This window comes from Pogona vitticeps, chromosome 2 (assembly GCF_051106095.1).
Source record: "Pogona vitticeps strain Pit_001003342236 chromosome 2, PviZW2.1, whole genome shotgun sequence".
Taxonomy (NCBI): Eukaryota; Metazoa; Chordata; class Lepidosauria; order Squamata; family Agamidae; genus Pogona; species Pogona vitticeps.
Genome location: NC_135784.1, coordinates 87,163,401 through 87,186,438, shown reverse-complemented (window position 1 = coordinate 87,186,438; position 23,038 = coordinate 87,163,401). Strand labels below are relative to the sequence as shown.

The 23,038-nt window shown below is 43.2% G+C and overlaps 1 protein-coding gene across 2 annotated transcripts in view; it reads left to right on the top strand.

Moving 5' to 3' along the window:
* SIMC1 (SUMO interacting motifs containing 1) overlaps nt 1–23,038 on the top strand; it is a 36,802-nt gene that overhangs the window by 13,066 nt on the left and 698 nt on the right. For both annotated transcript variants that reach the window (XM_020791516.3, XM_072989961.2), the window contains exons 2-9: nt 5,381–6,073; nt 6,372–6,613; nt 7,472–7,544; nt 9,496–9,644; nt 9,760–9,945; nt 11,513–11,641; nt 14,248–14,401; nt 14,614–14,698. In XM_020791516.3, the coding sequence (XP_020647175.3) occupies nt 5,381–6,073; nt 6,372–6,613; nt 7,472–7,544; nt 9,496–9,644; nt 9,760–9,945; nt 11,513–11,641; nt 14,248–14,401; nt 14,614–14,698 (1,711 nt within the window). The remainder of the gene's footprint in view (nt 1–5,380; nt 6,074–6,371; nt 6,614–7,471; nt 7,545–9,495; nt 9,645–9,759; nt 9,946–11,512; nt 11,642–14,247; nt 14,402–14,613; nt 14,699–23,038) is intronic.

Below are 23,038 nucleotides of genomic sequence, written 5' to 3'. Positions count from 1 at the left end.
AATTTCAGCATTTTTGCCTCCAGATATACAGTAGTTCAGGCTTGATTTGATCAAGGACCCACTTGTTCATCTTTCTGGCACTCCAGGATATCTGTAAAGCTCTCCTCCAGCATCACATTTCAAATGAATCTTTTTTTCCTTGTTAGCTTTCATAACTGTCCAGCTTTTACACCCATACATGGTGATTGGAAATAGGATATTGTGGATGATTCTGTTATCCTCCAGTTTGACATCTTCACACTTGATGATTTTTTCTAGTTCCTTCATTGCTGTCCTTCCAAGTCTCAGTCTCTTCTGATTTCTTGGCTACAGTCGCCATTTGGATTGATGATTGAACCAAGATATACAAACTTTCTTGACTATTTTAGTTTCTTCATTGTCAACATTCAAGTTGATAGTCATGATATTGACTTCTTAATATTAAACTGCAGGGCCTGCTTTGGCACTTTCTTCTTTCACTTTGACTAAAAGTCATTTCAAGTCATTGCTGCTTTCTGCCAAAAAAGATGGTGTCATTTGCATAGATTAAATTACTGATGTTTCTTCCACCAATTTTCAGTCCTCTATTTGCATCTAGTCCGGCTTTTCATATCTGTGTACAGACTGAACAGATAAACAGATAAAATGCAACATTGTCTGACACCTTTGCCTATAGGAAACCATTCTGTCTCTCTATATTCTGTTTTAACGGTGGTTTCTTGTCCACAATGCAAGTTATGCATTAGGACAATCAAGTTCTGAGGCACTTCCATATCTTTCAGAAGAACCCATAGTTTATCATGATTTACACAGTCAAAAGCTTTGCTTTAATCTATAAAGCATAGGCTGAGCTTCTGAAATTCTTTGACAACAAACAGATATTTGCAATATGATCTTGAGTGCTTCTTCTTTCTTCAAATTCAGTTTGAATATCAGGCATTTCTCACTCCATATAAAGTAAAAACCTTTGTTGCAACAACTGAGCATCACTTTGCTTGCATGGGAAATTAAAGCAGTGGTCCTGTAATTTTGCAGTCCTTGGCATCTCCTTTCTTGGGAATTGGAATGTATATTTAGTGTTTCCAGTCTGTGGGCCATTGTTTTCTTTTCCATATTTGTTGGCATATTCTTGTTAAGATTTTGACAGATTCAGTCTCTGTGGCTTGAAATCATTCTATCAGTATACCATCTATCCCAGTGCTTTCAAAGCAACTTTCACTTTACTTTCTAGAACTGCAGGTTCTTCATCATAGGATTCCTTTTAATAGGAGTTTTTCATCTTTCCATCTCTTCTATATAGATCTTTAATATACTGTTTCCACCTTTTATTTATTTTTTGCTGGTCAGATAGTGGTTTCCCTATTGGTCTCTCAGTGTTCCTAATCTAGGCTTGAATTTCCCTTTGATTTCTCGGATTTTTTTTAAGAGATGTCTTTGTTCCCCTTCCCCCCCCCTTATGTTGTTCTCCTCTACTTCTTTGCATTGGTTATTGTCTTTGTCTCAGTGTGGCAGGTGCTTAAAATTTTCATTCAGCGTTCTGACCCTATTTCTGTCACTGTTTACTTTTGCTTTCTCATCTGTCCTTTACAGTTTTAAGAGTTGCATGATAAAAGATGAATTGCCTAAAATGAAAGAATAGTGATACTGAGAGCAGTGCCGTTGGGAAGCTAGACACCAGTACGAGCTTTAAGTTCTAGCCCTTTCTAAATGCTGAAGCATGTGCTGGAGAGAGTGTATGAAGCTGCTGTATAGGCTAGAGCTACCTAGTCTATGATTATCTACTCTGATGTTGTACCTCTTCATGTCAGTCTTGCAGTGATCCAGATCTTTCCCAGGCTGTCACATCTACCAATCTTTTAAAACCAGAGATTTCAGAAGATCTGGATGTGAGGCTTTATGTATGCAAAGCAGAGGTATGGCTCCAGAGGATGCAAGATCTGATGAATCCTTAATAACATCCTGTATGGAAGTCAAGATAGTGTGTTCACATTAGAGCACAGTTAAAATACTCATAAGACTGCCTGTTGGAGATAGATTTCATTCCTGTTCTGGAGCCGGCTCTGATTTGGCTTCTTTGCCTCTAGATGTTGCTGTTGCTCTGCCTGTCTTACACAACAGAAGAGGGATTGCCTGTCCACTTCTTTTTTCCTGTTACCCATCCCTGGCATGCTTCCATACAAGCCTCCTGTTTGCACTTAGTTTCACCAGGGACACATTGCTTTTTCTATTTTGTTTTGTCTTGTTTCTCTTACCAGACTTAAATTCGCAGGGCATCTTGCAGTTAGCTGCATGGTGCCTTCTCTTTGGTATTGCCAGGAAGCCTTCATTGGGAAGTGCTTCCTGCCTTTTGCAAAAAAAGCTCACATGAAGATGTGGCAACATCTTTTCATAGGCTTCATAGGCTTGACAGGGATAGTTTCATTTTTGGACCCAAAATCCACTGATTCTTGATTCTGCTGGTTGGAAATTGTAGCAACACGCTCCCTGCCTCCCTCCCCCCCCCAAAAAAACTCTGATACAGCCGCATACAGCAATGTAAAGTGTCTTTGTTTGGAATCCAGATTCTCATACAACAATACATTTTGACATGATTTCCAGTTAGTTGTAGCAGTAGTGAAAACCAGATTATAAATGAGAAACAAAGTCTCAAGATGTAGAAAATAGGATTGAGTTCTTTATTCTGTATTCTTTAAATGGGTAGTTAAAAAGCTCTGGCTGAACACATTTTGGAGAAGCCTTCTCCAGGAGCTAAGCATAACACAAAACCACGTTAGATATTGAATCATTCACATTTTCTTTTGAAAAAATATATATACATCTTGCTTGGGACTCAATTTTACATAAATACAGTACATACATTTATATTGAGCATATTAGGCATGATAAAATATATTAGACAAAATATAAAACACATACTGAGCTTCTTTATACTCTTTGCACCTTTCTTTGGTCTATATCAGCTCCAAAACTGATTGAAAATGTTTGAAAGTTCAGGCACTGAGAAAGGAGGCATTTGTACACAGCTGTACGTAAAGATGAAGGCGGGGAGATAACCAGCCCAGCAGTGTTATCATAATAACGGGAGAAAGTCTATTTCTTTGTTTAACCCATGAGGTACTATGGTGTTCAGTTTCAGGATCCAGTCAAATTCCCTTTTTAGTAAAGACCTTTCACAGTTCCCAGTAACTCTGTCCATGGCAAGAGCCAGAGCTTTTTAATAACCCATTTAAAGAATACAGAATAAAGAACTTGATTCTATTTTCTACATTCTGAGACTTCGTCTCTCATTTATAATCTGGACTTCTGTGGATGTGCCAGTTCCTTTTGTTTTGCAGTAGTGAAAACAGCAGGAACAACTAGGACTGATAGTGTTACCAGAGCAGTTTAGCCTACAGCTTTATATTCTGATGTGCAATCTGCAGAGAGGGCTTCTTTAATTTCTCTTTCTCATGATTAGATAACTCCACAGTGCTGCCATATTATTTCTATATTTCAAAAGTTAGGAAACTTTCCGCTTCAGTATTGTTGATTATAAAGGCCTAAACCCAATTGCTGGAACCAGCTAAAGTAGAGCCATTGAGTCAGTTGCTAATGGGAAGTCACCATTTATAGAAATCCTATTGGTTCTGTAGGTCTCCTCTAATTGGATTTAGGAGTTGGATTTAGGCCAGAGATAGATCATTATGCCTTCTCTCTGCTTTCCTCTGCAGCGTTTGTTGCCTTGGTACCATATAGCACATTTTCACAACCGGTTGTCATCCTTGTGTTTGAGCACAGCTCCTATCACCCCCTATCTGCACCAGTTTGCTGGTTGGAGTTGTGGGAGTTGTAGTCCTACTCATCTGAAGAAAAGCAAGTTGGGCAAAGCAGATTGGAAAAGCAGATTAGAGAAAGCAGTCTGTTTTTCTCCAGATGAGTTGGACTACAACTCCCACTACTTCAGCCAGCAGGCTTGTGCTGATGGGAGTGATGGGAACTGTAATCACCCATGAAAGACGAACGGTTGTGGGAAGGCACCATTTGGTATGCATTGGATGAAGCCTCCGTGTAGGTGGGGAGGTGAGGGCTCTCCACCGAGGGGACGGACAGGCGCCCTCCTTCCCTCACTAAACAGAAGAGAATGGACTTGTGTGGGCACTAGCCTGACAGGGCCTTCTCAGCTAGAAAGGAACTGTGTGCGCCGTGTGTGTGTTCCCACCCCACCCCACCCAGCACACAGAGTGCAGTGTGGTTCTTTGTGGGCTCTGTGATTCATACTTACAGGATCTGTGTTTGCACAGAGCCTTTTTCAGAACATGTCAGAACTGCATCGTTTCGTCAAGAACACCCTCCCCACCACCACGCGTGTCCAAGCACATCTCCCCTCAGCCTCTCAGTTCTTTTTCATCCTCTGCCAAAGCAACAGCACTCAGAACATTAGCCTCACTTGCCAAGTAGAAATATATTTTTTTTGTTTCCTTTCTTGCTTTCTGAACTTCTTTTATTCCCTTCCTAGTGTTGGTTAAAGTTTACTGATTATCTGTTGCCTATTTTTCACCGGTGCCTTCCTTCTCTTTGTGGGTATTGGCCACAAAAAGCGTTTAAAAAGCGTTCAACCTGTGGTGTCATATCGTACATGCAAATAGTCACTCGTGCTGCCCTTTTTTGCCTAGACCGGTCACATTTATCCCAGCCCGGCATCACCTGCCCCCATTTTAATAAATGGAGCCTTAGATTCTGCCTGTTGAAACTTAGGCTGTTGCTATGGGAGGAGTCTCTAAAGGCAGATGGATAGGCAGCTCAGAATCATCCACAAGAAAGAGGAGTGGGAGGTACCCAGGCAAGGGTGATTGTTTCCTTGCTAACCAGTTGGGCAAGGTGGGGAAGAGGGGAAGTGTGTGTGAGAGAGAGAGGGAGGGAGGGAGGGAGGGAAGGAGGGAGGGAGTCCTGTATCACTGACCAATAATCCAGTCCAGTTCAGATCAGAAAATCCTGCAGAATTTCCTCAGCAAGCCATTCAGGTTCTAACACAGTTGAATCCTCAAAGTGATGGACCACAGCTTTCATTTGTCATTCGGCAACTTTCTCCATCTACCACTTTATCTGGCCTTGGTATTTGCAGGAAAGTTACTGGCTGAACTTGGGAGATGCGAGCATTTCCTTTTCACCCTTCTCTAATTTGGTGTCTTCCATGCCTTTTGAGCGATGTACTACAGGATCACTGGCTCAAGTGCATGAGGTTGATGGGGGATGTCGTCCAATGTATCTGGGAGGCACCGGATTGCTGAAGGCTGCTAGGGTTAAACAATGCAGGTTTTGGTAAAACTGAATTAGGCAGAATGAGAGCATTTGTTTCATTTTTGGAGACTGGTGCATCATGAAATTTTTCCTGTCTTCTTCCCAACGCCTTTCCTTTTTGTAGGAGATAATTGACCTGACTGGCGAGGACTCCTTTGCTGGGGTCATTGATCTGACAGAGGCTGAAGAAACCATCATCAGTCCTCTTCAGAATGGTGGCTGTATTACTGAGGACCTAAAGCACTCGACTCCAGTTTATGCCCAAACCCTGTGCTATCCTGAAATCTTCACCCCTGCAGATGCTGAGATCAAAATGGATGTGACAGTTGGCATGTACGACAGAGACTGTAAATCACCTTGCTCTAAAAAAAGAGCAATAAAGGGATTCTATATTCAAAGCAATGGTTTCTCCCTCACCAAGAACTATCGTGCGGACTCTGAAAGCAGCAGTCATACAGCTTGTAACAGTGATTTGGGCTCTTTGGGAAGTCCCCAGCTGGACTCTGACATCTTCTCCTCAGCTAATGAAGGGAGTGAATACCAAGCAGTGTTGGACTATGTGGAGGAGGGTCTCAATCCTTGCCCACCTGAAGGACATCTCGACCCCAAGCTCTCACTGCCACTTCAGAAACCCTCCCCAAGCCCCATTCAGCCTTTGCGGGAAGTGAATAACTTGGTGCCAAGTGCTGCAAAATTAGACTTTCAGGAACCCCCTACTCAGATGGACATCAAGGCCTGGTTGAAGACATTGCAGTATTTCCAAGGTGTGCCTGTACATCACCCCTTTCTCCAAAACGTGGTGCAGGAAATGAGACAGGTAATTTCTGGATGATTCATGTTCCTCAATCATGCTTGGGGCATCTAGCATTGTGAGAAGGGAAGGGATGTTTCCCTCTAACTGGTACAGTCAAATACTGTAGGTTTCATTTGAGCAATAGCACGTAGTTTGAATGGGGGCCATATTTCTAGCAGAAAAAAACATTTGTTATTTTTCACCCCCCAAAAAGAGAGAGAAAACTGTCACCTGAGTTTGATACTAAACCACCAGTTTTGCTTTAATTAATTAGTATTTAATGGGGATAATGCTTTCTGAAGATATGTTTCTGTGTGCACAGAACAGGCAGTTGAATGTGCAGCCTATCCCACACCGGAGACTGAGTACTGTGGTTAGCACTATTGAGGAGAACTTCTTCCAGGGAACCTTGGACTTCCTTATGGATTATGTGTCCTCCCAGCACTACCCACCAAAGGAGATCATCACCTCTGTGGTCAAGGACATTCTCCTGAATCGAGAGCAAGACAATGTGCAACAAGAGATGCAGAGGGATGCTTACCTGTTGTTGATGAAAATCCAGGCGTATGTATCCCACTGAGGGGGCATTTTGCAGGATACCACTAATCCTTTCCATTGACCAACCTCCTCTCTCTTTTTCAAAGCTGTCATGTAAACTGGAACTCTGATTTTGACTGGATGTAGGTGATTGCTTAAGGCAAGAGTGGGCAAAATATACTGCTCTCATCCACCTGTTTCATTCCCAACATCCTGGAAAAAAAGTGTATATATATATTTGTTCCCAAATGACCAGTTGAGGTTATATCTGCCACATTTCTAGCCCTTAGATCTCTTTTAGGTGGGTTGCCCCCCCACAAAAAAAAAATCTGGAATTAAAAAAAGGCACCTTAGAGGGGTTAATTGCAGAAACCAGAGCAGGTTGTGTAGGGCAAAAATATGGCAAAACCTTCACTTAGGAGGGGGGAAAATTATAATAATAATAATAATATGTATTTTAAAATTGCAAGATGTGGTCCTCCAGTGTCCTGGGAGGAAGATGGCACCCCCAGACCTCAGGAAGTTGTCCACCATTGGAGCTACAGCTACACGTCTTGAAAAGACCACACATGTTCATGGCTTGGTCTTTTCATTCATGTGAGGCCTGCTATTTCACACTCAGTAATCAAGAGACCCACATTTTGTTACAATGGAAAACAACTGCTAAACAGAAAAACATGCAGTGATGATGAATGTTCATTTCCCCAAAGTAAAATAATATGGATATTAATTAATTCTTCACAAATTAGGTCTATTGACTAAGTAAACCCCTCTCACACATACACGTTACGGCCAAGAAATCAATACAGCAGATGTTTCTAAATGACTGCTTACTGGAAAGAATGAAAGTTTAAAAGAGTTACAACAGTTAATTCTGACTTTTAGACTTCACCCAGCAAATGCTGACACCGTGGTGTGGGACTGGAAGCTGCTACGTATGGTCATGGAGGAGGAAGAGGTATGTTGCTTGCATCCTACTGCAGAAAAAAAGATATTTTAAGCGGTTAGCACTCTGCCTGCCTTTGATTTGCAATGAAGTGTGCTGTTCTTATGCTGGCCTTTCAACCAAATCATCCTCATGCCGGGGGTTAACTGCAAAGAATTGGGAACAAATATTATCTGATTAAGCTTCCACATCATTGCCAATAACGAAGAGCTGGTCTAGTGACATGTTGAATAGGCCCAGAGAGGGCAGAAGTAATTCCAGGCAGGTTCAGGAGTATTTGGCCTACCTTGTCTTATAGCGGGAGGGGGACCGCAGCCCCTCTCAACAGTGAGAAGTAAGTCTATGGGCTTGGATCCCAAAAATGCTTGGCTTTCAGTTGCTTGTACTATAGTAGCCAAATCTTGGCCATCCAAGGCATGAATAGGGAGTGTGATGCTGCACAGCCTGCAGGTTGTACACCTGCCTTTGATGGTATGGTCTTCCTGACTGGGATGTTTTCTGACTCTTCTTACTAATGCCCCAGCTTCCTGGCTAGGAATAGGGTGGCCCAGGCAACAGCTGACTGTCTTTTTTTATTTTTTTTGCTCCTAGTAATGAAGCGTCTCTTGCCCCAAGAATGTATGAGTGCATCAAATGTTGTAGCTGCAGCTCTTCTAGCTTTCTTTTAAAAAAGAAAGAAAATACAGGATTTCTGCTAACCATGTGCATAGAACTGTCATGGGCACTATTGGAGCACTATTTCTTCAGCAAAATTTTATTTTAAGATTAGAGCAGTACTATTTGAGGCCAATATTTTCGTGCGTGAACTCAGGCACTGGCTTGCTTTCTATCTTTTGAGCAAGTGCTGAAAATCTTTTCCCTTTCTTTTATGCCTTAGTGTTGTCAGTAGGTCATATAAATCTAGCTATATGAACATCTTTTGAGCCCAAGCATGGGTAAAATGCAGCTCATGGGCCCCATACTGCTACCAAGTACCCATATGTGGACCCTCATCACCTCCCATGTCCCCTAAGGTTTTAATTTTTTTTTTCCAAAATGCTCAGAAAGTACCCTTTTTAAATAAAAAATAAAATTTCCCAATGCTAGGCTGAAAGGGTTTTTCTTGCAGTTTTTTTTAAAAGACATTTTAAAGGTAAAGTATATGGGGACTCTCCTGCCAACCTAGCAATTTGAAAGCATGTAAAAAATGTGAGTAGAAAAATAGGTACCACATTGGTGGGAAGGTAACGGCGTTCCATGTCTAGTCACGCTGGCCACGTGACCACGGAAACTGTCTACAGACAAACGCCGGCTCTACGGCTTGGAAATGGGGATGAGCACTGCCCCCTAGGGTCAGATACTACTGGACATTTGTCAAGGGGAACCTATGTATCTATCAGAACGCCTGCTCCTGGCCAGATCTGTCCATAATACACGTTCTTCACAGGTAGGGCGGTTGAGGGCCTTGGCCCCAAAGGAGGCCTGGAGGGAAAGAATAAGAAATCGAGCCTTCTCGGCGGTCACCCCCTGCCTGTGGAACAATCTGCCCATGGAGATCTGCCTGGCACCCTCGCTGGATGGGTTCAAAAGAGGGATGAAGACCTGGCTGTTCCACCAGGCTTTCCCAGAGCACTAAGATCTTGCCTCCCTTTTTACCATCCTTTTTGCCATCCTCTCCATCACCTCTTTTACCACCTTTCTTGCCATCTGTTTTAATTTCCCTATTTGTTATGTATTAATTTATCGCGTTTTAATATTGTTCCTAATACTGTTGTTAACCACCCAGAGCGGCCTGGTTACCAGATAGTGCAGGATATAAATTCAATCAATAAATAAATTACCTTTATGGGGACTTGGTGGGAAATAAGAGCAGATATGGCTTTGAAGATTAAGGAATGAGCAGTATAGTCTTTGCTTTTTTTTTCTTTTTCTTTTTAGTATGCTCATTACTGTATTCTGTTTCTGCAATTGTCTTTCTGCTTAGGAAAACAAGTTTCCTGGAGAACCTCTCTTTTTGCAATATGTGATTCAAACCCTAGAAGATGACTTCGAGAAGATGGCCAAGCAAAGCCTTCTGAAGAAATCCATTGCCAAGACGACACTTTCTTGTGACTGCTGCTTCAGCAATGTCAGGTAACCAGCACTTTATATCCTCAAGCCTCCCTCCATGCCTGGCAGCCAGACTGAAACCTGCGGCGCTGCACATGACACATAAACACATCCCAACTAATATTTCTGTTTGCCTCAGGGAAGTGATTGAATGGATCATAGCTGCCATCACTGGAGTCAGGTCTTCCCAGCACCGAAGACAGCAGGAAGCTGGAAGTCCTTCTTCAGAAACATCCAAGGGGGAGAGCTACAGTTCCACACCAGAACAGCACTTAGACCGGATTGCACAAAACGAGGTTGTCTCGTCACGGTGTCAGACCAAAATGTAAGCAGAGGAGCTTGTCTCTTGTTCTGTCCGCATCTTAGGCCAGAACTGTATTCCTTATGCCTGCCAGCAGAAGTCCAATGGCATAAATTTCCATGGCAAGTTGCTCTTAATTAAGAAACTGATGCTTGTATTTTTCACACACCAGTCATAACACGATGCCCAGCAAAAAGCACAAGCATTGATTTCTTCACTGGTGGCAATTGGTAGCTGAGATTAACACAGTTGGTCTTATGCCAGCATAAGTAAGTAAGAGGATTCTAGACATAGATTTCTTTCCCGAAGATGTTAGCTTTTAATTAAACAAAGCTGTGCCTGATCTTTGTGATGTATAATGAGACATTCCCTTCTATTTAAGTGCTCTAGGGAAAGACCAGTTTCCTTGAGTGCATTTGGATATGATGAAGGACTTAGGACATAGGTACCTAAAGATAGCACAGGTAGCACAGAGCATCTTGCTGTGACATACAATGCTTTGAAGCTTAAGCCTGTAAAGCCTCTGTCCTGCTTTCAAAAGAGGCCAACTACAGACATCGGTATTCGCTTGAACTGGGCTCCCTAGCCTGTTTCTTATGCTGGCCCTCAGGTTGGCTGATGCTGCATGAAATAACTTTCCAAGCAGATGGGGCTCCATGCAGTTGCAGAAACACTTGAATCCCCTTGCTTGGAGGCCAAAAGCACTGGGGTATCAGTGGTTATCCTGGTTAGGAGATTCTGAGACTTACCATCCAGGAAAGTAACTGTTTCAAGCTCTGGCTGGCACATAATAAGGTGGCTTGACCAATCTTGATGGGAAAGAGATTCACACGTTTCTGTGTGGATTGGATTGGAATATCTGCCCAACAAGGCTAAATGAAGAGAGACACAAACACTGAAAGGCCTGTGGTGTTAATTGAAATACCCACCTATTTCAAAAGGGTGTATTATTCCCTTCTTTAGGAATTACAAAAACATTTTAAGTAGTGGCAATATACAGTATATATTTATAACAGTCAAAGAATGTGTGTGTTATTAGAATAGACTGGCTGAAATCCAGTACTAATTAGCAACTAGAAAAAGTCCATTGAATGAGTGAAGATTTGGTGAGTCAGCTCCTTTGTAAGTTTCACTGATTTAGTTTGCCCTACTCTGCTTGTGACTTACACTAGATTTAGCCGTTGTTTTAAACTATTGACAATGTACATGTTTGTTTTTTAATACTTAGTTATCTTCTATAGTTTTTTCTTTTAAAATCTATTATAATCTTATAATCTATTCTTGATAAATAAATAAATTAGGAATTCAAAGAGGGGCTTGTTTGTTTACATTGTTCCTCATTTTTTTCTTTAGCCAGCACCTGGTGAGCAAATTGCTTGAAATGGGTATAACCCTCATTCATTCACATCCTGTGTGCAGAGGCATGTAATAAGTAACAAGCTCTGAATGTTCTGGGTCTGTTATACTTCAGGCAGTCAACCAGGTTTTCCAGCCCTTCCAGAGCAGCTGTATTCTTGAACCAAGGGTTGAAACTCTGTTGTAAGGTAGAGCTGTGCTTAGTAATGCTTTGTTTTCTGGTTCTCTGACTTAGGGAGGTGGCAATTCTCCAGAAGATGCTTTCAATAGCAGTAGAAGTGGATGCATCTCCAAACTGCAGTGCCAATAAGATTGCAGATCGGATATTTTCATTATTGTTGAGTATTCCTAAGCGCTCTCAGAGGTAAGAGATGTATAATGAATCTCAAGTTCCTTAATCCTCAGTACTGCTGAGGATTTTCTTGATTCTTTCGTGGTCCTCTCATGTTTCTGGCTTTGCATTTGTTGTACTGGTGTTCACACATTTCTGGACAAGGAGCAGATCCTGTGCAAAAATCTGTGTCTTCTCTTTAGAGGGACTAATGCAGATCTGTATTAAAAAGTTTCTCTTTAATGAGAATATATGGAAAATTCAATCACAAGCAGCATTTATATGCAGGCTTTTATGCCCTACCAAATGTACAAAACAAAATCCAGCAAACAGCTGAGTTAATGCTATTGAATTAGCCTGCTTCTGGTTAGAAACACTCTAATCATTTCAGTATTTAAATTTGTTTGAATTTAATTTATATTTTATATACCTCCATAATTTTAAATTGTGATACAAAGAAAGAAGGAGCAGATGAAGAATACAAATTGTACTTCCCCTGTTTGATCAGCCATGATTTCCCAGCTCCAGATATTGTAATTAGGCAGAGATGAAGATGTTCTGGAGCAAGATATGCACCCTTCACAAATACTTCAACAAAACTTGAAATCCTAAGGCTTCTGATTTGAGGTGGTCTTTCTTAATGCTTTTCCCACGTCATGAGGAAAAAAAGAATTTCTAGCTTCTTAATATGTTCAGTTAATAACAAAACAGGGTCTACGGATTTGTTTTAGGCTTTGTTTCTCATGCCTCTGGGAAAGATCACTACATGATTATGTAGTGTTGTTCTTTGGGATGGTGGATGATTCGACCCCCAACTTATTCTTTCTTTTAAGAATAATGCGTCATCATTGGTAACATTTTGAAAGTGTGCTAAAATCCAGAGCTTGACATTTTAAGATGATTAAAAAGAAGGGAAAACCATCAGTCCCCTTATAACCGCACTAGGCATCCTGGCTGTCCGAAAGAAAAGCCATTTCTGCCTTCCCAGTCAATTTTGCTTTCCCCAAATTTCTTCCTCTTCCCCCGCCCCTTCTTCGTGAAAACAAGACAAAGATTGCCTGGATGGACTTAGAGCAGAGAGGGCCTTTCACCAGCTTTGTTTTCATACAGCAGTCATTGCTATTATATGCTTCCTTCATGAATTAAGTGTGTGTGGTTTTTGGCTTTGAAGTCCATAAACTAAGCACAGTGTAGAAAAAAAATGTTTTCTCTAGCCTGTAGGGGATCTATTGCCAATCAGTTTCACTGCCAAGTTCTTGTATTGTGTGGAACAGAGAGAAACATCTTGCTGTCCATGCACTCCACCCCATACGTGCTTTTTAAAGATTCTGTGATGCCTCCTTACTCAGTGCAAGCATTGCATTTGCTAGATGCACTGAAGTCAACAGGATTACTCTAGTACCATATCTCTTTAAATTATTTGAAGTTAAAGAGATGTGGTACTAGAGGTTTCTTTGTCTGGAGAACTGCCCTGCCTGAATTGAGGTGAGGGCGTTCTTGAACTGATGTTCAAGAAGCCTTACATGGTAATTCCAGGTGTTGGACAAAGCAGATTATTTAGCTCCATTACAGTTTGGCTGTTTCTCTCAGATACTGTTACATCCTTGGACACCCAGATGAATGACCTCTGCTTGGAGAGAGACAGCAACATGCAATTTCTTAGTAACTTTTAATACTAGTTCACCAGGGTATGATTCTTGACTGCCCTGAGCAGACGAGGGCCTTAGTTGCTGCAATGGTTTCATTCTTTCTCATGGGTGTTTCAGGAAGTGGTCCTGTGAGATTATTTCACCTCCCTATGACAGTTGTGTTGTTTTTTTCTCAGATGCCGATTTTTGTCTTCCTAACTCATGCTGACAGAGGCTGGTAAGAGCTGTGGAGTGCACTGCCATGAACATGACTTCTAGTTGCTCACCAGCTCCAAAGTAGACTACGCTGTGCTTGAACATGTGTTCTAGTGCAGTGAGGATTTGAATGAAGATGAATAAGCTTAAATTCGGTTCTGATTAAACAAAATAATGATTATGGGGAACTAAAGCCCGTTTCAAATTAGACAGAAAGAACAAGTTTTTCACTTAAGGGGTATTTCTGAACCCAGAATTTCACAGACATCTCTGAAGCAAACTCCAGTGTTACCGGTTGATTGTTACTTCATTGTTGAAGCTTCCACGTTTTTAGTGTGTTTCTGTTGGCTGTTCAAGTGACTGACTTTAACCTGTAAAAGCACTCAAGTAATCTGTGCTCCAAGGCAGTTCAGGGAGGTACCTGACTCTCTCATGAATCCAAGGTTCAGTTGAGGAAGCTGTTTTAGTTTTCATGTACATGGAGGCTAAAATAGTCTTTGTAATCAGCAGCATCTTCTCAGGGGTTGCCCCAGAGTTCTTGTATGCCCTTCCAGAGACTGTTACGGCGCCAGCACCTTCCCTTTTGGTACCCTGCAGGTAGGTCAAGACACAACTCTTCCAGGGCACCTTCCCTGTTCCAAAAACATTGATCTCACATATTTATTTCAACATTGTTTTGGTTTTGTAGATATGTTCTGATATAAACCTCTTTTAGATAACTGGGAATAACTTATAGAGACTTTGTAAAAACTTTATCATTTCCTTATTTTTATTTTATTTTATTTTGTCTTGCAGGGAAGCTTTTCTGGCCAGTATAGAATGTGATCTCCTGCGATGCAAAGTCCTGGAGCTCATTTTCCAGCACAGCTCAGCACCCACTGCACTGCCCTTATCTTTGACTAAGATCCTACATTTTCTGGAGACTTTTTCTGTGCAGCTGAAATACCAGGTACACAAGTACTTGTTTCCTTTGTCCATTCTGAGTCAAAAAGCATTTCAGCTCATCCTTTCCCATATTTATATGCAATTCAGTGCCAGTTCACCTTTCTTGCAAACCCAATAAAGACACAGGCCTACCTCATAGTATTCCGGTTTGAGAAAATATTGTCAATCTAGAACAAATTTAAACTCTCAAATTAAATAACCTTATCTGTTTCACAGGACAATGAAGCAACGTGGCAGCGATGGGATGAAATGCTCCACCACTTGAGTTTATTGTTCTTGAGCTATCGCAACATAGTTTTAGGTGAGTAGCTAGCTAGTTTATGGCTTGTTAGCTCATCTGCACAGTGCATAACCCAATCAAAATATGTTACTATAGTATCTGCTGGAGGTTGCTAGGCGCTCCTCAGTGGTAAAGCCGGGTCTTCAGGCTCTCCACATGTTGATTGGGGCCAGGGACGGAATTGGGATCTTGCTGGGTTACCGTGCTCCCCGCAACCCAGCCATTTCCCTACCGGGGCTGGTGGACTTTGTCTCCGCGGCACTGTTGGTGTCCCCGAAGCTGTTGCTTTTGAGGGACTTCAACGTGCATGCAGGGGCAGAGACTTCTGGGCCAGCTCTTGAGTTCTTGGAGACCATGAGCTTCTTGAACATGTCCCAACATGTCAACGGCCCCACCCACATGGGTGGCCACACACTTGATCTGTTTTTTTTTCACCAATGGGAGCGAGAGTGGTCCGATGGTGACTGACCTTGAGTCGGTACCCTTGTCATGGTCGGATCACCACCTAATAAAATGCACCCTCAAAATGGCCCTCCCCCCTCGCAGGGAGCTTGGATCCATTGTTATGGTCCGCCCTCGAAGGCTACTGGATCCGGTTGGATTCCAGGAAGCCATGAGAGGTGTCACAGCTGACCTGGCTGGTGCTCCTGTCGAGGCTCTAGTTGATGGCTGGTCTGCCGCGGCAGCTGGGGCTGTAGACATGGTCGCTCCTAAACGCCCTCTCCGTTGCAGAGACTGCCCGGTGCCCTGGTTTAACCAGGATCTCTGGGCGTTGAAGCGGGTCAGGAGACGGCTAGAGTGCAAATGGAGAAAGGACCTGATGGATTTTAATTGGATAGCTGTCAAGGTCGCTACTAACCTTTACCTGGCTAAAGTAAAGGCTGCCAGTCGAGCATACCTCACTAACCGGATAAGCGAAGCGTCCAACCAGCAGGCGGAACTATTCCGTATAGTACGCGACCTATCCAGAATTGGTCTGAGTGATGGGCCTCCCCCTAGTTTTTCAACGGACCAATTTGCAGCATTTTTAAAATCAAAAGTGGAGGCCATCCACCGGGATCTCTCTCCTTTTTTAAACACAGTGGGTCGAGCAGAGATGTCCAGCGCTCCGTCTTGCCTGGTGACTTTTGACTCCTTTCAGCCTGTCACACCTGATACTGTGGCCAGGGCGCTTGATCGCTGCCGTGCCACCACCTCCTCCCTGGACCCTTGCCCGGCCTGGCTAATCAAGGCAGCCAGGCCGAAAACAACCGAATGGGCCACCACAATAATTAATGGGTCTTTCGTTGAGGGCAGATTTCCATCTGCCCTCAAGGACACACTCATTAGGCTCATTAGAAAGAAACCCAGTTTGGCGGCGGATGAAATTGGCAATTATAGGCCTGTCGCCAATGTTTCTTTCTTAAGCAAGGTGCTCAAGAGGGTGGTGGCCGATCAGCTTCAGGCGCTCCTGGATGAAACAGATGCCCTGGATCCGTTTCAGTTGGGCTTCAGGCTGCACCATGGTACAGAAACGGCATTGGTCGTCCTGTGTGATGACCTACTGAGGGAGGCTGACAGGGGCAAAGTGTCCCTGCTGGTCCTCCTCAACATCTCAGCGGCCATTGACCACAGTATCCTCCTGGGGAGGCTTTCTGAGCTGGGAATAGGTGGCCTGGCATTGGCCTGGCTCCGTTCCTTCTTGGAGGACCGTCCCCAGAGAGTGCAGCTTGGGAAGAGTGTCTCGGCCCCGTGGAGCCTCAACTGTGGGGTTCCACAGGGGTCGATCCCCTTCATGGATTGCTGCCTTGTCGTGGCGAGGGGGCTTGAGTAACTCAGAGAAGCTATGGGCTATGCCGTGCAGGGCCACCCAAGACGGACAGATCATGGTGGAGAGTTCTGACTAAACGCAATCCACCTGGGGTAGGAACCGGCAATTCCACTCCAGTATCTTTGCCAAGAATGCCCCATGATCAGAAACAAAAGGCTAAAAGATATGACGCTGGTAGATGGGACCCTCAGGTCAAAAGGCGTCCAACATGCTAGTGAGGAAGAGCGGAGGACAAGTACAAGTAGCTCCAGAGCTGATGAAGTGGATGGGCCAAAGCCGAAAGGACGCTCAGCTGTGGACGTGCCTGGAAGTGAAAGGAAAGTCCGATGCTGGAAAGAACAATACTGCATAGGAACCTGGAATGTAAGATCTATGAACCTTGGGAAGTTGGAGGTGGTCAAACAGGAGATGGCAAGAATAAACATCGACATTCTGGGCATCAGTGAACTAAAATGGATGGGAATGGGTGATTTCAACTCAGATGATTATCATGTCTACTATTGTGGGCAAGAATCCCGTAAAAGGAATGGAGTAGCCCTCATAGTCAACAAAAGAGTGGGAAAAGCTATAATGGGATATAATCTCAAAAATGATAGAATGATGTCAATACGTATCCAAGGCAGACCTTTCAACATCAAAATAATCCAAGTTTATGCACCAACCTCCATTGCTGAGGAGACTGAAATTGAACAATTTTATGAAGATTTACAACACCTTCTAGAACTGACACCGAAGAAGGATGTTCTTCTCATTCTGGGGGACTGGAATGCTAAGGTAGGGAGTCAAGAGATAAAAGGAACAACAGGGAAGTTTGGCCTTGGAGTTCAAAACAAAGCACGGCAAAGGCTAATAGAGTTTTGTCAAGAGAACAAGCTGGTCATCACAAACACCCTTTTCCAACAACACAAGAGGCAACTCTACACATGGAAATCACCAGATGGGCAACATCGAAATCAGATTGACTATATTCTCTGCAGCCAAAGATGGAGAAGCTCTATACAGTCAGCAAAAACAACACCTGGAGCTGATTGTGGCTCTGATCATCAGCCTCTCATAGCAAAATTCAAGCTTAAACTGAAGAGAGTAGGAAAAACCACTGGACTAGTCAGGTATAATCTAAACCAAATCCCTTACGAATACACAATAGAAGTGAAGAACAGATTTAAGGAACTAGATTTGGTGGACAGAGTGCCTGAAGAACTTTGGATAGAGGCTCGTAACATTGTACAGGAGGCAGCAACAAAAACCATCCCAAAGAAAAGGAAATGCAAGAAAGCAAAGTGGCTGTCCAACGAGGCCTTACAAATAGCAGAAAAGAGAAGGGAAACAAAATGCAGGGGAGATATGGAAAGTTACAGAAAATTGAATGCAGACTTCCAAAGAATAGCAAGGAGAGACAAGAGGGCCTTCTTAAATGAACAATGCAAAGAAATAGAGGAAAATAACAGAAAAGGAAAAACCAGAGATCTGTTCAGGAAAATTGGAGATATTAGAGGAAAATTTTGTGCAAAGATGGACATGATAAAAGACAAAAATGGAAGGGACCTCACAGAAGCAGAAGACATCAAGAAGAGGTGGCAAGAATACACAGAGGAATTATATCAGAAAGTTTTGGATATCCCGGACAACCCAGACAATATAGTTGCTGACCTAGAGCCAGACATCCTGGAGAGTGAGGTCAAGTGGGCCTTAGAAAGCCTGGCTAACAACAAGGCCAGTGGAGGTGATGGCATTCCAGTTGAACTATTTAAAATCTTAAAGGATGATGCTGTTAAGGTGCTACATTCAATATGCCAACAAGTTTGGAAAACTCAACAGTGGCCAGAGGACTGGAAAAGATCAGTCTACATCCCATTACCAAATAAGGGCAGTGCCAAAGAATGCTCCAACTACCGGACAATTGCACTTATCTCACACGCCAGCAAAGTTATGCTCAAAATCATACAAGGTAGGCTTCAGCAGTATGTGGACCGAGAACTCCCAGAAGTACAAGCGGGATTCCGAAGGGGCAGAGGAACTCGAGACCAAATTGCCAACATGCGCTGGATTATGGAGAAAGCCAGAGAGTTCCAGAAAAACATCTACTTTTGCTTCATTGACTATGCAAAAGCCTTTGACTGTGTGGACCACAGCAAACTATGGCAAGTCCTAAAAGAAATGGGCGTGCCTGACCACCTTATCCATCTCCTGAGAAACCTATATGTGGGACAGGAAGCAACAGTTAGAACTGGATATGGAACAACGGATTGGTTCAAAATTGGGAAAGGAGTACGACAAAGCTGTATATTGTCACCCTGCTTATTTAACTTATATGCAGAATACATCATGCGGAAGGCTGGACTGGAGGAATCCCAAACTGGAATTAAGATTGCCGGAAGAAATAACAACAACCTCCGATATGCAGATGATACCACTCTGATGGCAGAAAGTGAGGAGGAGCTAAAGAACCTTGTAATGAGGGTGAAAGACGAGAGTGCAAAAAACGGTCTGAAACTCAACATCAAAAAAACTAAGATCATGGCCACTGGTCCCATCACCTCCTGGGAAATAGAAGGGGAAGATATGGAGGCAGTGACAGATTTTACTTTCTTGGGCTCCATGATCACTGCAGATGGAGACAGCAGCCCCGAAATTAAAAGACGCCTGCTTCTTGGGAGGAAAGCAATGACAAACCTTGACAGCATCTTAAAAAGGAGAGACTTTTGCCAACAAAAGTCCGAATAATCAAAGCTATGGTTTTTCCTGTAGTGTTGTATGGAAGTGAGAGCTGGACCATAAAGAAAGCTGACCGCCGAAGAATTGATGCCTTTGAATTGTGGTGCTGGAGGAGACTCTTGAGAGTTCCCTGGACTGCAAAGAGAACAAACCTATCAATTCTAAAGGAAATCAACCCCGAGTGCTCATTGGAAGGACAGATCCTGAAGCTGAGGCTCCAGTACTTTGGCCATCTCATGAGAAGACTCCTTGGAAAAGACTTTGATGTTGGGAAAGTGTGAAGGCAAGAGAAGAAGGGGACGACCGAGGATGAGATGGTTGGACAGTGTCATCGAAGCAACTAACATGAATTTGACACAACTCCGGGAGGCGGTGGAAGATAGGAGGGCCTGGCGTGCTCTGGTCCATGGGGTCACGAAGAGTCGGACACGACTAAACGACTGAACAAACAAACAAACAAACAAACAAACAGGGGTCGATTATCTCCCCAATGCTGTTTAACATCTATATGAGGCCGCTGGGTGGGGTCATCAGGGGGTGTGGAGCCTTGTTTCATCAGTATGCCGATGACACCCAGCTCTACATCTCCTTTTCACCAACTGCAGGAGATGCCGTTTTGTGCCTCCAGCGCTGCCTGGAGGCCGTACTGAAATGGATGCAGGAGAACGGGCTGAGGCTGAACCCGGACAAGACGGAGGTACTGAGGGTGGGCGCCCCCACAGTTGGGGATTTGGGAAACTCCCTCGTTTTTTGGGCAGTGACTCTGCCCGCCAAGGATGGGGTCCGCAGCTTGGGGATCCATCTGGACCCGGCGCGTACAATGGAATCCCAGGTGGCATTGGTGGTCCGTACCGCCATTTTTCACCTCAGGCGGATAGCCCAGCTGCGGTCCTACCTTGATGTTGGGGCGTTCACTATCTTGGTGCACGCGCTCGTAATCTCAAGATTAGATCACTGCAATGCGCTCTGCATGGGGCTACCTTTGAGGCTGCTGCGGAAACTACAGGTGGTGCAGAATGCGGCAGCCAGATTACTTAGTGGTGTGAAAAAATACCAACATATCTCACCCACTCTGGCCGCACTGCATTGGCTGCCCATCCAGTTCCGCATCGACTTCAAAGTGCTAACACTAATGTACAAAGCCCTAAACGGTTTAGGGTCTCGATACTTGGCGGAACACTTACTCCCACCGAGATCTACCCGTGTCACTCGTGCGAGCCAGGAGGTGAGGCTGAGGAGCCTAACGCCGAGGGAGGCCCGGAAGGCAAAAACAAGAAATCGGGCCTTCTCGGCGGTGGCTCCTCGCCTCTGGAACAACCTATCTCCTGAGATTCGTGTGGCTCCCTCGCTGGGTATTTTCAAAAATCAATTAAAAACATGGATGTTTCGGCAGGCCTTCCCATCAGATAATTCCTGACCTCCTTTTCTTCCCTCCTATTGTCTCCCCTACCTTGTTTAATGTTTTGCTATTTAAAAATTGTTTATATATATATATATATATATATATATATATATATATATATATATATATATATATATATATATATATATATATATATATATATATATATATATATATATATACCTCTTGTATAATTTTATGTTGTTAGCTGCCTAGAGTGATCCTGACCTGACCAAATACAAACAAACAAACTACTTCTAGGCCATCTCATCTATGCTAATTCATCATTTATTAAGCCACCACCTACAGACATAGCAGTTTTCCTCACACCTGTCAGAGAACTGCATGCTTTTGTCCTTTTTCCCCCATTAACACCATACTTAAGCATCAGCTTCATGGGTCAAATCGGAGAAAATCCAATAAATGGTAGAGGTGGAAAGGAGCAAAATTATTCTAGGGTTGCAATTAAAACGTTCCATTTCCCGATGAACTTTTGTCTCAACTGCAAAAATATATTGTGAGCTTCTTTAAATATCTGTAGAAATGTTTCAAAACTGCACTAAAAATTACACCAAAATCGAAACTTCAAATAATCTCTGAAACATGATTTTGTTCGTTGTTCCTTTAAAGATACAGTAAAAGGTATATAAAATGAAATTCCAATGTTCTTTCCAAATGGTCACTGAAATAAAAATCAAATCAGATTACAGTGGTGCCTCGCTTAGCGACGTTAATTTGTTCCACAAAAATCACTGCAGAACTAAAACATCGCTATGCGATATTAAAAAGCCCATAGAAACGCATTGAAACCCCTTCAATGCGTTCCTATGGGCTTAAAACTCACCGTTGACCGAAGATCCTCCATAGCACCGCCATTTTCGGTGCCTCTAAAGCAAGGAATCCGTCCCTAAACACAGCGGGCGGCCATGTTTTTTCCCCGGCGGCCATTTTGAAACCACCAATCAACTGTGCGAAAATGGGGGCTTTGTGATGATCGCTTCCCTGTGATCATTGCAAAGCGAAATTTCCCCATAGAGAACATTGCAAGGCGATCGCAAAAACAGCATCGCTAAGCGATTTCGCCATAAAACGGAGCAATCGCTAGGCGAGGCACCACTGTATTCTTTTTAAAATAAAGATTTAAGATATAAAACCATCACTTTTACAGTTCTTTTTGTTTTGCAACTTTTAAAATTGTTTCCTCTTCTATTTTTGCTTCTTTGTTCAGTCTTTTTTTAAAGTGTCTAATTTCTCCTCAAGTTTCTTCTGAGTTGTTTCTTCTTTCTGATGGTGTTTAGCCTCCAAATGTTGTCTTGTGTGTGAGAGCATGCCTGATCAACTGCAACAATTATATCAATTACAACAGATTCAAATCCTCCAGAATTCAAGACAGTGAATAGATCAGCAGCAGGGAAGGAGATGGTGTTAAAATGCTTACAGATCATTTCTGCAATCTAGTAGAAGCAGACAACCCTCATCTGCAGGGCAAGAGGGTGAGAAGAGGGTGAGAGAGCTGGTTCTCTGTAAACTCCAGCAAGAACAAACAATCCTATTTGCAAACTTCACTTTGCTTGAAGAAAGTGCTAGCTCTCAGTGAAATCAAATAGCAGCAAAACTCATTTGCAATTCAATTACAAAAGACAATCCTCCTATACACAAGGATGCACCCAACATGTTTTAGAAGAGATAGCTGTGTTAGTCTGTACACACATATGAGGCAAAATCCAAAGAAACATGTTTATCTTTATATATAAGCTAAATGTAGTACAGTGGTGCCCCGTATAGCGAGGGTTAATCCGGAACGGATTAACCCTCGCTATACGGAATCATCGCTAAACGGGTAGGGGAAAGGTATTGGAACGCATTAAACTTCATTTAATGCGTTCCAATACCTTCATTACTTACCCGTTCAGCGAGGATTCCAGGTGCCGGCAGCCATTTTCGCGCCTTCACTAAGCAAGGGCAGGGCGCGAAAACGGCTGCCGGCAGCCATTTCCGGGCTTCCGGCGGCCATTTTGGAACCGCCGATCAGCTGTTCGGCGGCTCCAAAATGGCCGCCGCAATACCAGATCTTCGCAATGCGGGTTTTCCCCATTGCGAAGATCAGGTATGTTTCCGTATAGCGATCCCGAAAAAGGGATCGCTATACGGAAACATCGCTATACGGTGCACTCGTTAAGCAAGGCACCACTGTACTAGCAAGTAGGAATGAAAACATTTAAATGCTTGCAGTTTATATGTTGCTCTACAACATATAAACCAGTTTTGTTTTGCGAAAGCTACAGACTAACCTTGCAAATCCTGTAGGGCCAGACCTCAACAAAGACAGTAAGCTGGTTACTGGGGAAACAAAGGTAGAACTGGGAAAGGACATACTGTACTGTAATTAAATTCCACTTATACTTTGTTACTTCTCCATGCCAACTTCCACCAA